Genomic DNA, 14,616 nt, shown 5'->3' on the forward strand with positions numbered 1-14,616 from the left:
CAACGGTCATTGTACAATTCACAGATACGTCACTTTGATGCGTCATTTATTTACGTACTTAGGTGGCTTGCCGTCTTAAGACTAAGCATGTTGAACAAAGTTTCTCCAATTTGCCTACTCAGATGTGGGCTACCGCTCTCCAACTCCTCGGACACCGAGTACTCTCCGCCAGGTCTCGCTCCACCTGATCCAACCATCTTGCTCGCTGCGCCTCTGGTCGCCTTGTTCCTATCGGATATAAAGCAAACACCATCTTTGCAAGTTTGCAGTGTAGTTGTCCGGCACTCTTGCAACATGCCCTGCACATCGTCCAGCTTTAACCACCTTTTGGATAGTGGGTGTTGATATCCGCTCGGTTCATAACACCTTGTAGCGCTATGTAGAACAGCAGGCATAAGAGACCATCACCTTGAAGAAGCCCTCTGTGTGATTCGAGTGAACTTCCACCCGAAATCCGAACACAGCACCAAGTACCATCCATCGTAGATTGAATCACTTTAATGAGTTTCCTGGGGAAGCTGTTCTCGTCCATGATTTTCCATAACTCTTTGCGGTCGATGCTATCATATGCGGCTTTGAAGTCAACGAACGAATGGTGCGTGGGAACTGTACTCGAATAGTACTAACTTACTCGAAAGACATCAGAGTTGAATGTCATCGATTTAGTACCGTGATGAATTCACAATCGGTCCATTTTGCCTGATTCTCTCCTAGTTCTACAAAAACACATTCATTTGGAATTGCGTAAAAAAACGATTTCAACGATGGTGTCTTTAAAGAAGTTTATCAATAAAATACAGCGCATCTTTTTAAACTATCAGGGTGATCTTACATTCTTCTATCAGGGTGATACAAACTTTTGTTTTTTTTTTGAATACGTCCAAAAAAATTTTTTGTTCAAAAAAATTATAGAACACACTAAAATGAGCAACTTTGCTGAATATAGCAAATATCTATCTTTTGCTAGTTGTGAGATATAATGATTTATTTAAAAAGTACACTTAAAAATAAATTCTACACAATAACTTCGCATCCAATTTATTAATTGCTTTCAACAGCTTTCCAAAGTTATTCAGTACTATAAAATACACATTTATTTTGAAGACTGTTTTTGCCTTTCAGTTAGTTTTAATCGCTTTAATTAGGTTATCCATGTATATGGGGGTGAATTGGGTAAAATGGACTATTCTAGTATTTCGCACAGTATGGAATGGATGGAATTTGATTCTTCTGATGTTTTGAAAACTATTTGAGTTCGCTTCACGAGCGGCAAATAAGTTTATATATTGTTTAATTAGCTTTTATTATGATTTTTGGGAAAAATAGGGCAAAACGGAACATTGTGCAGTGATCCCAGATATCGTATATTCATGTCAAGATTTAATCTTTTATAAATGGATATCACATCGGACTCGTATAAATGTACACATGTTTTAAGCACAATGTGTAAATTTCATCGTATGTAATGCACACGATGATTGATATACGAATTAATAGTAAAAATCGTAAATTGGTCTAAAGATAATCGGGTTATGCTTAGCGAATATCGCATATGACGATTTCTTAGATTTAGTTATCAACAGTGGCTATCATGAAGATGTAATCGTATTTAATTATAGTTTTCATCGGATTATGTTTTGCAAAATGTCTTATATGACATCGTATTAGATTTATATACAAGCAGTGATAATCATGAGATTCTATAGGTGCATTCAAATATGGTTTGCATCAAAACACGTTCAAATTTCTTGTTATTTCTTTACAACAAAAACAAAAAAATAGAGAGATTTCAAGGATACGTTCTTAATGCAAATTTGTCAACCAAAAAAATTATCGGTTTCTTCGCTTTTATTTTAAATTTAAATATCTATTTATTTCTTTTGTTAAAATTGAACTTATTTTTATTGCAGCGGAATATTTAAAAAACTATTATCTGGTTTGAAAAACTTTTACAATTACCTTTTTAACTATTTAAGCATATTAAAACCACGTAACGTAATGTTTAAAAAATTAAAAATGTTAAAAGTAGAAACTCACAATTTTTTAGATATTTCTCTGATAGGTAAGTGAACGAACGGAAATCTTAAAATTTACCAAGGAGAGTATTTCTGAGAACTGGGCAAGTCTAGATTATAATCCATTCCGCTAATCTAAATGCCTTAATATCAGTGCATCTTATGGTTTTTTAGAAGAAATGCAAATGTTAAGTGAAATTGGAAAAGGACATTCAGCATTAAACTGGTACAGTAAAAAATAATGTTTGATGCTTATTGTTGTAAGCAATTTTGAACTGTCCAAAATGTTCAGCATTCTTTTTTAAATAACTTTTAATTTCTTTTTAAGAGCTTCTGAAATAACAGACAGCATTTTTATACTTGAGCTTTAATAATATTATCTCCATGTAATCAAATAAGAATATGCATATAACGTATTCTAATGTATATTTAGAACAATCTGTACCACGGAATGCTAACAAAGGTACTGCATATAATTCCATGAAGTCAGCATTATCATTAAAATTAACGATTAAATGCAAACTTATTTACGACACTGTAATTCAGTCACAATTGACATAAACTCGTATGTCGGATGAGAATAAATCAAATCCGTACTTAGGTACATGTTCATCATCAGTATCAGATACGATCTCATTGCTTACATATACGATGACTTCGGTTTAAGATGTGCAAAAATATCATTGAGGTACTGATGTGCCAGTAGTTTAAAGCACAGAGCTTAAAGGTAATGAACAAATACTGTGGTACGAGTTCTAAACCAGGTGAGTACAGCTTGTTTCAAATGATATTGACAAAAATGTTAAATATTGTGACAGGTCGAAAATATCTGGAAGCTTATGAAAAAAAGCTTTCAGCAAAGCTTTTAGGGCGAATATTTGGCTATAAATAGCCTGCTCTGTATGCAATATTTGACACTTGCCATTTACCACACAGGGAAAGGCGAAGGGTAGAGTAGAAATATTATCGTAACTGTGTCGAAATGCAATCCAGTCAATCGGCTCAGTCGTATAAACTGTTTTGTTTTATCGGCATTTCAATTATTCTGAAGAACTAAATCATGTATATCGCCTCCACTTTTGTATGTATATGCCATTTCTGCGCATGATATATGATTTGATAGACCTTATATGCTGACGTTTATCTCATTTAGAATTAAGTTATGCAGACCAAAATGTTTGCTGGGATTGGTTCGCCTCAAAAACATCAAGTTTATGCTTTGGCGAAAAACTGAATACAGATCGCTGTACTGTGCGGTGAATCCATCTTCGGAAAGGCTACTATTGTTACCGAGCAAGTAGAGAACCTGACCGAAGCCTCAAACAATACACAATGGCCAGAATCTGGTCTCGTAAGCTGTACGGCTGTTAAGTTACAAAAAAACCCGATTTCAACCAAATCCTGTGGATCAAATTGTACAAGTTCCTGCTCGTGGCAAGCTTCATAATAGACTCAAGATTGTTTTCGTGGGTACGTTCGCGAAAGAATGCCATGATTTGGCAAAGGGTTTGTACCTGCGACAAAAAAAACCAGTGTTTTTGTGACGGATAAGATTATGAATTCAGAAGTATACAAAAGTGAGTGGATCCAAAAATGGATTTTACCCTTCATTAAGACCCATGATGGTGCAGTTACGCTTTGGGTAGATTTAGTCTACTGACACTGCAACGTGTCAGGCCGCACGGTGTACAATGGTACAACGGCAATGGAATTCAGTTTATCTCAAAAGAGCTGAGTACACCAAATTTTCTTCACTTCTTGACTTCTACTAAGGCGCTTCAAAAACTACAGACGCGTCCAATAGAGAACTATTGGGAGTGAAACGGAAGCTGATGATAAATGGTGCCACTAGCTAGTGGCATACCACTCTGTGACTTTGTTGCATAATGACGTGATGCCAAAACAGCATGGACAACCGTGTTGCTTCAGGAAAGGTAGCAGACGTTTATTCAGATACTCATCTACATAAAAACCTCGAGTTCCCGGTTGCAACGAAAATCTCGTTTTCCAATCAACTAAATAGCCTTCTAAACCAGATATTTCTGAGCAAACTTAGACAATTTCATTTGCTTGAAAATATCTGCAAGCTTCCCCATCTGTTTACCGCATAAAATTCCTACCCTGGAAGCTGTTTGAAGTCTATCTTGACGTAGATTTCGTTGTCAATCGTTCCGCAAATAAATTTTGTCATCATCGTCATACGTGGTGTAAAGCTTCCGAGACTGTCTTGTTTTGATTACCGGAGAATTGGCGAATTAGAGTCACTACCTTTTTACAAGTCAACAGTCCGGCTCGTTTCTTAGTTCGATGCAGGGTTGTAGACGATCCTCCTAGCTTGTTTACGGCACCTGAAACGGGAAGGTTGGGGCGCCGCTTGAATACTTGCTAAAGTATTTTTGAAACACAGCCCTTAAAACTAAAAACCTTGAAGATTTCGAAAATCGATATCTGTACAGCCAAGAACAAGAACACTAATTGATTTGTTCTTAAACATATATGCTAAACATATTTACGGATGTAGAACACAATTTTTGCTTCATAACCATTACAATGCAAAACGAAGTGCAACGAATAATTGGCTTATCAATGCAACGCGTTGCATTATTTGCATACAGTGATAATGCACTATAGTAAGTTATGATAGTGATGCGCAACGGAACGGCTTTATTTCAGTTTCATTCCATCACTCATCTGGAGCAGATAAACACGATGCGTGCACCGAGAGATGTTTTCACCTTTTTCGATCCAGCAAGCAAAGTTTGGAGCGGTCTTGGGGTGCCGTCGCTTTTCAATCCAAATCAGAGCCTTGGAGAATTGGTGTTAACTGTTCTGGAACGGAACTCGAATAAGGTGGTGCAAATATGCGCTGATACTGGCAGCCGAACGACGGGGAGTGAGTTGCGCATAAGAGCCATTCGGATAGCTTCGAACCTGCAGCAGATGGGCTATGGAAGCAACGTTGGAGAAATTTTCTCGATGGCCGTAAAAAACGGTGAGCACACGGCTTCGGTGTTGTTTGCCTGTTTCGCATTAGGTATTCCGGTCAATACTCTGGATCCTTCGTTTCGGCGGGATGATCTTAGTCATATGCTAGCAAACGTTCGTCCTAACGTTGTGTTTTGTGAAACCGAAACGTTGCAGGAGCTGCTGTCGGCATGTGACTTGGTTGCACATAAGCCTAGGATTATCGTGATGGGCGATAAAGTAGCGGGTTTCGAACATGTGGAGGATTTGTTGATACCTAGCGATGGCGAAAACTATTTTGTGTAAGTTTCAGTGAAAAGTCTATTACCTCAATGTTAACTTTTTGACTTCTTTTTTTAGTCCAGTGCATATCTCAGATCCATCGAAACAACTAGCAGTGCTGCTGTGCTCTTCTGGAACAACTGGTCGCTCGAAAGCAGTTTCGTTGTCTCATTCTATCTGCATCGCTCATGTTACAAATTTCTTTGACTGTCGTCCAAACGATACTGTATTTGCCTTCAGTTCCCTCTATTGGCTTTCGGGACTGGTGATGCTGCTGGCAGGAACTGTTTGGGGTGCAACTCGAGTTGTAACGTGTAAAACTTTCAGTCCCTCACTGGCAGTAGATATTGTTGAACGTCTTCGAGTTTCCGTTGTATTTTTTCCACCCTCCCAGGCTTTAGCAATTGCAAACGATCCCAGTGTCAAAGAAAGCCAATTTGAGAGCGTTCGATTGGCATTCTGTGGAGGGGGACCGGTTTCAGTCAGCTTAAGAAACTCATTTAACAGATTGATTCCTGGTAGATTGTTAGAGATTGCCTATGGACTGACTGAAATCGGTGGTGCGGTGACGTTTACAAAAGAAGCTTTCGGTCAGAATGGATCAGTCGGATTTGCGAGGCCTGGGATGGAGGTTAAGATCCTTGATGACCACTCAACCACGCTGGATAATGGTATGGAAGGCGAGATTGTTGTAAGAGCGCCGTACATATTTCTTGGATATTATGGAAATGCTGCAGCTACTGAGGATATATTGGATGATGAAGGCTGGCTGCACACCGGTGATATCGGGCGTTTTGATGAAAATGGCTGGCTGTACGTAGTGGATCGTAAAAAGGATATTTTGAAGTATGGAAACTTTCAAATTGCACCCAGTGAGATTGAAGATGTAATCCAAGGTGTTGCGGGAGTAAAGGCAGTATGCGTTGTGGGAATTCCGTCTGAAGGCAACGATCTGCCGGCTGCGCTTGTTGTTCCTTCGGATAGCGGTTGCAGTCAGAAAGACATTATCATAGAAGTTGAACGCAAATTGGGAAGCTACAAACAGCTTCGCGGAGGTGTTTATATGACTACGAAATTGCCCATGACTCCGTCCGGGAAGGTTTTACGACGAGAGGCAAAGTTGATGGTTTTGAAAATGAAAGGTGACTAATATTGTTTTTTGAATATCATATGTCAACCAATTTATGAAATGATACACAACTGTGTATTCACCGTATCCAATAGGGGTATTCACGTAGCGCTAACTATGTTACGTATACGATGTATTCCGTGTATATCCCAGTCCCATATCTCCCGTGTATAGTCCCAGTTTTTATGGAGATGGAACTGTTATGCGAGTAGCGGCAGTAGATACACATATACGCAATATAGCAAGCGCTTCGTTAATACCCCTAATAAGACTACAATGAAGGATATTACAATCAAAATTTAGGCAAAACAAGAATGCGTGTAAATTGATTCAAATATCTATAAAAATCTTTTCTTTGTTGTTTTTGATATTTAATTAGTATAATACATTTGATAAAGAAAGAATATTCATGTAAATTTCTGGTTGACCGAATCCGAAAAACCGGACCTTTCGTTTTACTCCTGAAATCAGACTACTATTTCGTCTCCTCTGTTCACCTCAGAAAACCAGTTTACGCTGTCGGGAAACTAGCAGTCATCAACTTTTCATCGGAGAGTCCTATTTCGTTAGCAGTTTTTGGGTCCAAAAGCGGTCTGTTTATAGAAATGTATTCACTGCATTTTTCTGGCCAATCTGAACACAGTGAATATATTTTCATGAACAGAATTTTTGTTGTAAACAAAAAAACTGTTTTTGAAAGTTACAGAATCGATGACTACTAATTTTACCTTAAACTGCTTCTCACTTCCAAACAGATTTTTGGATCTTCTTCAGGTTCCGCTTGACGATTGCCTTGCAAGCCACAGGTATAGAGAACCTACCAAGTCGGATACAGGGATACTTTAATAATATAAAACAACTTCGATAGTAGACAGAGGTAGAGGATGGCAATACAAACCTCTTGACGTCTTTTAAATAATAATCAATGCGTTTAGTTTCTATTGATAGAAAAAGTGTTTTCTGTGACTGGCGTGTCCAGGCTAGAACGCACTAGGACGCGTGCCCGACCTTCTCTTCTAAATAAATGCAAAACAAAATAATTTCTATGACCAAAAAATCCGCAGTTTTTAATTTAATCTACAACTATTTTTGCTATAATGCAATCAAATTCTAATTTCATGCCCAATTTCAACACTGATACTTACTTACTTTTTCGGCGACAATTCGCTTATAGAATACATGCCGAATTCAGGGTCAGTCTTCACATTTCTCGGTTTTGGGCTGCCGATGCCGCTCTCCTGTCGCCCCTAACACCCGCTGCTCTAGCATCCACTCATCCCACGGGTACGGGGTCTGAGTCGAAGTCGTCAGTCTCTGTCGGGTTCTCTGTGTACGCTGGTCGCTCATCTGTCATCTTTGCTACGTGGCCAGTCCATTGTAGCCTACCGTGTTTTAGTCACTTCATAATATGCGCGTCTTTGTATACTTAGTATAATTGTCATTTGTAGTCTTAATGAATACTATTAATAATAATAATAATAATAATAATAATAATAATAATAATAATAATAATAATGGTAACACAAAAACTTAAATACAATTGCTCTAACTACAAACGAGGAAACACATAACATAACTATTGTCTTTGGGAGAGTCGTCTTCTAAAAGTATCGATGGAGATGTCGAAGTCAAATAGACTGTGTTGAACTGGGCTGCCAGGTACCTTGCAGAGCTAAATAGACCGTAGTTGACTCTCCTTGCATCCAGGGGGAGGAAGTTCCTCATTTGAAGAGCTCGTTCTGGGTCGTAGAGATTGAGTTATTCCTATAAGGTAGGGCAATCTATTTGTCTGTTCAAGAGCTTAGCTATGAACACAACTTGAGCGATGTTGCGCCTCTTTCCGAGCGTTTCGAGAACTAGCGTCTAATAGAGTGCGAGTTTTGTACGGAGATGCAGGCTACGGGACCTCAGCTGGCCACGTAATCCGTAGAAGCCCCTGTTGGCAGCCGCTATCCGCCTTTTTACTTCACGGCTCTCATCGTTGTCGCATATCACTAACGTACCAAGGTAAACAAATTCGTCGACCACTTCAAAGGTATCTCCATCTATCACCACCGCAGTTCCAACAGCCGAAGTCTTTACCAGCCACTATATAAGGTATGTTACTGCTTCGTCGTAATTGCCTATTCCCGTCCTTCCCAACACATATCATTAAAAATATCAGCGGTTTTTATGACACACAGTTTAAAATTAGTTATTCCCTAATATTTTAGTTTGTTGACTATCATACCCAATCAATCAAAGCGAGCTGAGATCTATTTAAATGCTTTTTTCAAATGAAAATGACTCACGCAACGCATTGTCGTTATTCTGCAGCTGGGAAACTTTTTGAAGAACAATATTTGTCATGCTGCCCTACACAAATACATGCGCGCTAATTTCGTAAACATTTCGTAAAATTTTGATGGACGGATTTTAAAACGGTACGACGAATTTAAGAACTAAAGTCAGTTGCTTAATTAAAAATATTATAAAATGCTTATAATAATCGTTTTTCAGTGAAATTAAAGTGCACGGATCGGAAGGTAAGTGTATTTGAGTCCAATCAGCACAAGAACTTTTGGATTATTCGTTACATCCAACCAAGAAATGATAAAAATTTAAGTAGCTTTCCTTACTACGATGGGAATTAGAAATAAACCCTACTTTGTTTTGATAGAATTTATGATAAGCCCTATCCTCGCTGCTTCCTTCTTAAGATGCGTGTACGCTTTTTCCACAGCTCTACGGTTAACACCGATGATATCAAGACCAGGGGTGGTTCGATCACTTTGACTCAATTTTGATTCATATGACAGTAGCGTCTCAGCCGAGCAAAATTTGGCAAAGTTGAATATGGGCCATATATAGAACTAGTTTTTGTCTACAATTTTACTGAAAAGATTTTTTCTGTATCTTTTGTAGTTACGGTGCTACAATGCTAGTACCTCATTAATAACTAAGTGAACGTTCATTTAGTCACTAGAGAGGTACTAGCACTGTAGCACTATAAATACAAAAGATACAGCAAAACTTAATTCAGCAAAATTGTAGACAATACCTAATTCTACAAATGTCCAATATAAAACTTTGTCAAATTTTGCTCGGCTGAGACACTACTGTCAAATGAATCTAAATTGAGTCAAAGTGATCGAACTATCCCTGATCAAGACATTACCCTTTTTTATCGACAGACTCCGCAGCCGGGTATTAGGGTATACTTGAGGGTATAGGACAATTACGAGGCTAGTGCAACGATCCTACTATCTCTAGCAGCACCACCCAGTCAGATTCGAACATACGACAACTGGCTTGCTAGGACAGTAAGGTACCTCGAAGTTAACTGGGCTGGCTGGGTGACAGAAAAGGAGCAAAAGTGTGTAAAGAGGAAAAACGAAACAGACGAAAAGAAAAATCGCAAGGAGTTGCAAGCGTGGCAATGCATTGCATACGTGTTTGTGTACATCCATATTTTGATTTACACACACACTAGTATGTTTTAGTTCAACTTTAAATCGGCAGATAGCATTGCTGTTACTGTCTCTCGATTTTTGGCAGAGTTGCCAGTCTTCTTGATGGAATGTTTTTGTGCCAAGCAACAATGAGAGTTTTATTGTACTCTTATGGTGGTCTTCAAGACCAATTTTGGCCTTAAATGTCATCATAAGATTGTAATAAAACTCAAATTGTTACTTGGGCAACTACGGACCAGATATTTACCACCCAGCAGATATGTTGAGAGGACATCGTGCGCACGCATCATACGATATAATCGATCGAGACCAGCAATGGCACATAATGAACAAACACTGTTTCCCAGATGAACTGACACTACTGATCACAGCTATCATTGGATCGAGTGGTGTGTTTCGTGCGCATCTTGATGACACTCTCGAGTCCCTTCGAGACGCGGCGAGGGTTGAGACAAGGTGACAAGATGACGGATATCATAATCAGGAACCTTGCAACGGCGGAGGCAATCTACCCTAGTTTGAGTTTGAGCAGTAGTCTAGGAAGATCAGATTAAAAATAACTGCGTCAAAGATCAAATACATGAAAGGTTGAGGCCCCAAGGAAACAAACGCGTGCCTCTCATGGACGATACCCCTTAACGGCGACGAACTAAAAGTGGTAGTTGAATTCGTGTATTTGGGATTGCTGGTGACCGCGGACAAAATTAGTAAGCAAATACAGGGGTGCATTCAAGCAGGAAATCCAGCCTACTTTCCCTTCGCAAAACGCTACGATCAAGAAACATACGAACGTACATTGTACGAAGCTGACAATGGACAATTTTATTAGATCAATAGTTCTTTATGGAAGTCATGAGGTTGCTCACGAAGGATATACGCGCCCTTGCCGTGTTCGAACGAAAGGTACTGCGGATATTTGGCGGAGTACAAACTGAAAGCGAAGAGTGGCGGAGACGTATGAATCACGAGCTACAGGAACTGTTTGGAGAGAATCCCATCGTATATTTGGTAAAAATCAGTAGGCTACAGTGGGCCGAACACGTCGTAAGGATGCCGCATGACAGTGCGACGAAAACAGTTGTCTTCAACAACCCTACCGGCACGAAAACAGTTGTCTTCAACAACCCTACCGGCAACCAAACAGAGGGTGCAATGTGCAAGATGGCTCTACCAGGTCGAAAGAGATTTGTGACTTTTGAGTGTGCGAGTGCGAGTGGCCCAAGTTCGAGTTAAGTGAAGACGACTGCTTAAATCAGCACGAGCTACCCCGGCTTTAGGCTGCTGACGATAACGATGATATATTGTGTCATCCACGTTTATCGTACGCAACTACCGACCAATAAGTTTAATCTAACTAATTTTTCTAACGGAATAACGTAACTATATCAGTAAATATCAATAACAGCGAAACCTTACTGGTTCTTAGTGATATTAATGCTTACTGATAACTATCAGTAGTTAATGATAGTTTTTCCATTCCTACAGTGTGGCTATATCAATGTAGATACCACCATCGGGCGTTGTCTGGCTACCAAGATATTGAAAGGCGTCTGCCTACTCAACTTGTTGTCCCGCTACTGTGAAGTTGGTGGGATTGTCAGTGTTCACTACCATAGAACTAGTTTTTGCTACATTGACTGTGAGACCTGCTGTCTGGGAGCTCTTGGATAGGTCATCTAACTTGCTCTGCATATCGTTTCGGTGTTGCGCGAGCAAGACAATGTCGTCGGCTAGGTCGAGGTCATTTAGCTGCTCCATCGTTAGCGGATTCCAAGGCAATCTTCGATTTGATCTACTGTCAATTGCTCCAACTAATATCTCACCCATAACGATGAGAAACAGAAGCGGTGATAAAAAACAGCCCTGTCTCACGCCAGCAGTAACCCTTAAAGGGTCGGACAACACACCGTTGTGCAAAACCTTGCACGAGAACGCCTCGTTCTGAACCACGATGAGGTGGACTAACTTATCTGGAACTCCTTTACGCCTAACTGCGCCCCAGATGTTTTCGTGGTTGAGACGGTCGAACGCCTTTTCGAAGTTAACGAACACCAGCAGAAGGGAATCCTGGAATACGTTGATCTGCTCCAATATCATGCGGAGCAATGTGATATGGTCTACACATAACCGGCCAGCACGGAATCCAGTTTGCTGCCGCCGGAGAGTAGCGTCAATCTTCTTCTGGATCCGGTTGAGGATTACCTTGCAGAGTACTTTGAGTGAAATATAATTCTTTTTTAATGCTTTTTCCTCTATAAGAATTATAATTCTTTTTTAGGTACTTTGACCAATATGCCCTGCATCCAGTTCACCGGAAAAGTTGCGGTTTGCCATATATTGCTGGAAAACTGATGCATCATCTGGGCTGACAAGGATTTGAGTATCTCGGCGGAAATACAGTCTATTCCTGGCGCTCTATTGAATTTCATACTCTTGATAGCTGCTTCAATTTCATCCAGCTATGGCACCTCCGAGTTGACGGAATTAATTCGGCGAACTGTACGCGTCTTAGCTGCTGGATTTGTTGGTCTCTGACATTTAAAACTCGAAAGAGTTGTTCAAAATGTAGCGATCAGTCAGTAACTGACCAGCTCTGTCCTTTAGCGGCATCTTTGTATTCATCCTGGCATCACCAATTCCACCAACTAATTCCAATTTTAGGTCTAACTTAAACTCTGATTTCAAGTCCAATTTCTAGAAAAATTCGAATTCTAATTTCAAGTGTTATTTTAAATGTAATTCCAATTCTAAACTTAGATCCAATTTACGTCCAATTTCAATTATAATTTGAGGTTCAATTTTCAATACAACTTTAAATAAAGCTTTAAGCCCAAATTAGTCCAAATTCAAGTCTAATTTAATAACCGTCCCATCAAGTCCGATTTCAAGTGTTCAGGTCCAACTTTGATTGTACACATTTAGATGCACCCGAAAGTATGGAGTTTTTAACTTAATCGGCCAGTATTGTTGTGATAAGTAATAACAGATTTGCCACTCTAAGGTTACTCGAATTTCGCGGCCAAAATTTTCTTTTATTACAGTTTTCATGGGATTTTTATTTTAAAGAGAGAGCATGGAGAGGGTTTTCCTGAAATATGTGAGGTAAATTTTTACGTATTATTTTGGGACTGTTCGGTAATGTGTAACTGGCAGAAACAGAGAGAGAGAGAGAGAGAGAGAGAGAGAGAGAGAGAGAGAGAGAGAGAGAGAGAGAGAGAGAGAGAGAGAGAGAGAGAGAGAGAGAGAGCTCAAATCAAAACGGTAGAAAGTGACAGAGGTCATGTAAACAAACCACCCAGTAATGGCATATGATGACTAAATGATGTCATCGTACTACAATGGTCCAAACATTTGTGAAATCACCACGTAATAGGAAAGTTTCAAAAAACATAAGAACAAAAACACGATTAGCTGTTTTCCTGCGATTATATTTGCAAGGTACAAGCGTATGCTTCTGGTGTTTTCCCCGCTGCATAAAGTTGCTTTGATTCAGTAACAGTTTTGATATAATGCACTTTAAAAAAAATAGTTTATGTAATGCTATCGTAAAAACAGTAAAGCATTCCAAGCTTTGGGGAAATAGGCGCATTGTTAATCTTTGCCTTAGTGCTAGAGGTAAATATGTACTGTATATTATGAACTGTTAGATTGGTGCTGGATTCCAAGTTTTGTGTGAGTGTTTTACATATTTCTTCTGTTCGTTGGACTCGTATTCTAAACCTTTTCTCATTTCTAGCTATTCTCAACAGCTTAGATTAACCTGCTCAAAATATATATATATAACAATTGGTATCTTGATATAGAGATTTTTACATTCGATTTTCGTTCTTCTATTGCTGTCTATTGTTTGAGAAGAGGACAAAACAAAGGTTTGGGTTACCACCTACACCACTACTAGTTTTTATGCGACGAACTGAAAAATTCTGTTCGAATTTCGTTGTATTGTTAATTAAAGCAGTTTTATGCGTGTTTTGTGAATATACCACTTCGATTCTCCACTGTCGTGCTTTTATGTCCCGAAGGTTGCTGGCGTTTATTTTCGGTGTTTTGCAATAACCTAAAACTACTATTTTTCTAGCTCATTGAAAAAATAGGCACAGGTTCCGAACAGAGGCAAATGTAGTCGACTGTAGATTAAGAACAGGGAACCACTGAGTTGTGTTTGTGTGTTTGAAGATTACTTCCTGAAGTAGATAAACCTAGCGGTTATGATCACAATCTATTTGTTCTCTCTTGGATGTTGTTTTATTTCTTAAAACGCTCCGAAGAGGCCGCTATCCCCAATAAGTTCTGCTGCAGTCAGATGGAATCTTCACTATGCTGTGGCATATTAAACCATAAAACGTCTGCTACTACCGGCTAATGAAAAGTTTAACAGTCAAAAGCGAAATACTATCGTATTAGCAAAAGAGAGAAATATTACAGCTAAAAATAATTATAATAATATTAAAAACATCCATAAATTAATTAAATAGCTTCGCATTAGAACGTGGGAGCAGCTAATAAATTATTTCCTCAAATTAACAGAGTAACAACATGAGAGACTACTACTAGAGGACAACTTCTCTACTAATAACGACTTTGTTTCTGGACTCAAAACTACACGGAAAACCCTAGATATACACCGATAAATTTTTACGTTCAGCTTTCTAATCCGACAGAGAGAAGGAGGGAGCCTTCCTTGAACTGGATTCACCCTCCTCTAGTTTTAATCCTCATTTTTGAAACGTCGGTAAATTGATTGTACGTATGTAAAAACACATTTCCAATCAGG

At 39.0% G+C, this 14,616-nt stretch overlaps 1 protein-coding gene across 1 annotated transcript; it reads left to right on the forward strand.

Annotated features, from left to right (window-relative positions):
- The first annotated feature begins 4,703 nt into the window (after nt 1-4,703).
- LOC128742740 (probable 4-coumarate--CoA ligase 1) lies at nt 4,704-6,705 on the forward strand. Its single transcript, XM_053839193.1, has 2 exons — nt 4,704-5,281; nt 5,340-6,705. The coding sequence occupies exons 1-2, from the start codon at nt 4,725-4,727 to the stop codon at nt 6,409-6,411; spliced, it is 1,629 nt and encodes a 542-aa protein (XP_053695168.1). The 5' UTR covers nt 4,704-4,724; the 3' UTR covers nt 6,412-6,705.
- The last annotated feature ends 7,911 nt before the right edge of the window (nt 6,706-14,616 follow it).

Source organism: Sabethes cyaneus, chromosome 1 (genome assembly GCF_943734655.1).
Source record: "Sabethes cyaneus chromosome 1, idSabCyanKW18_F2, whole genome shotgun sequence".
Taxonomy (NCBI): domain Eukaryota; kingdom Metazoa; phylum Arthropoda; class Insecta; order Diptera; family Culicidae; genus Sabethes; species Sabethes cyaneus.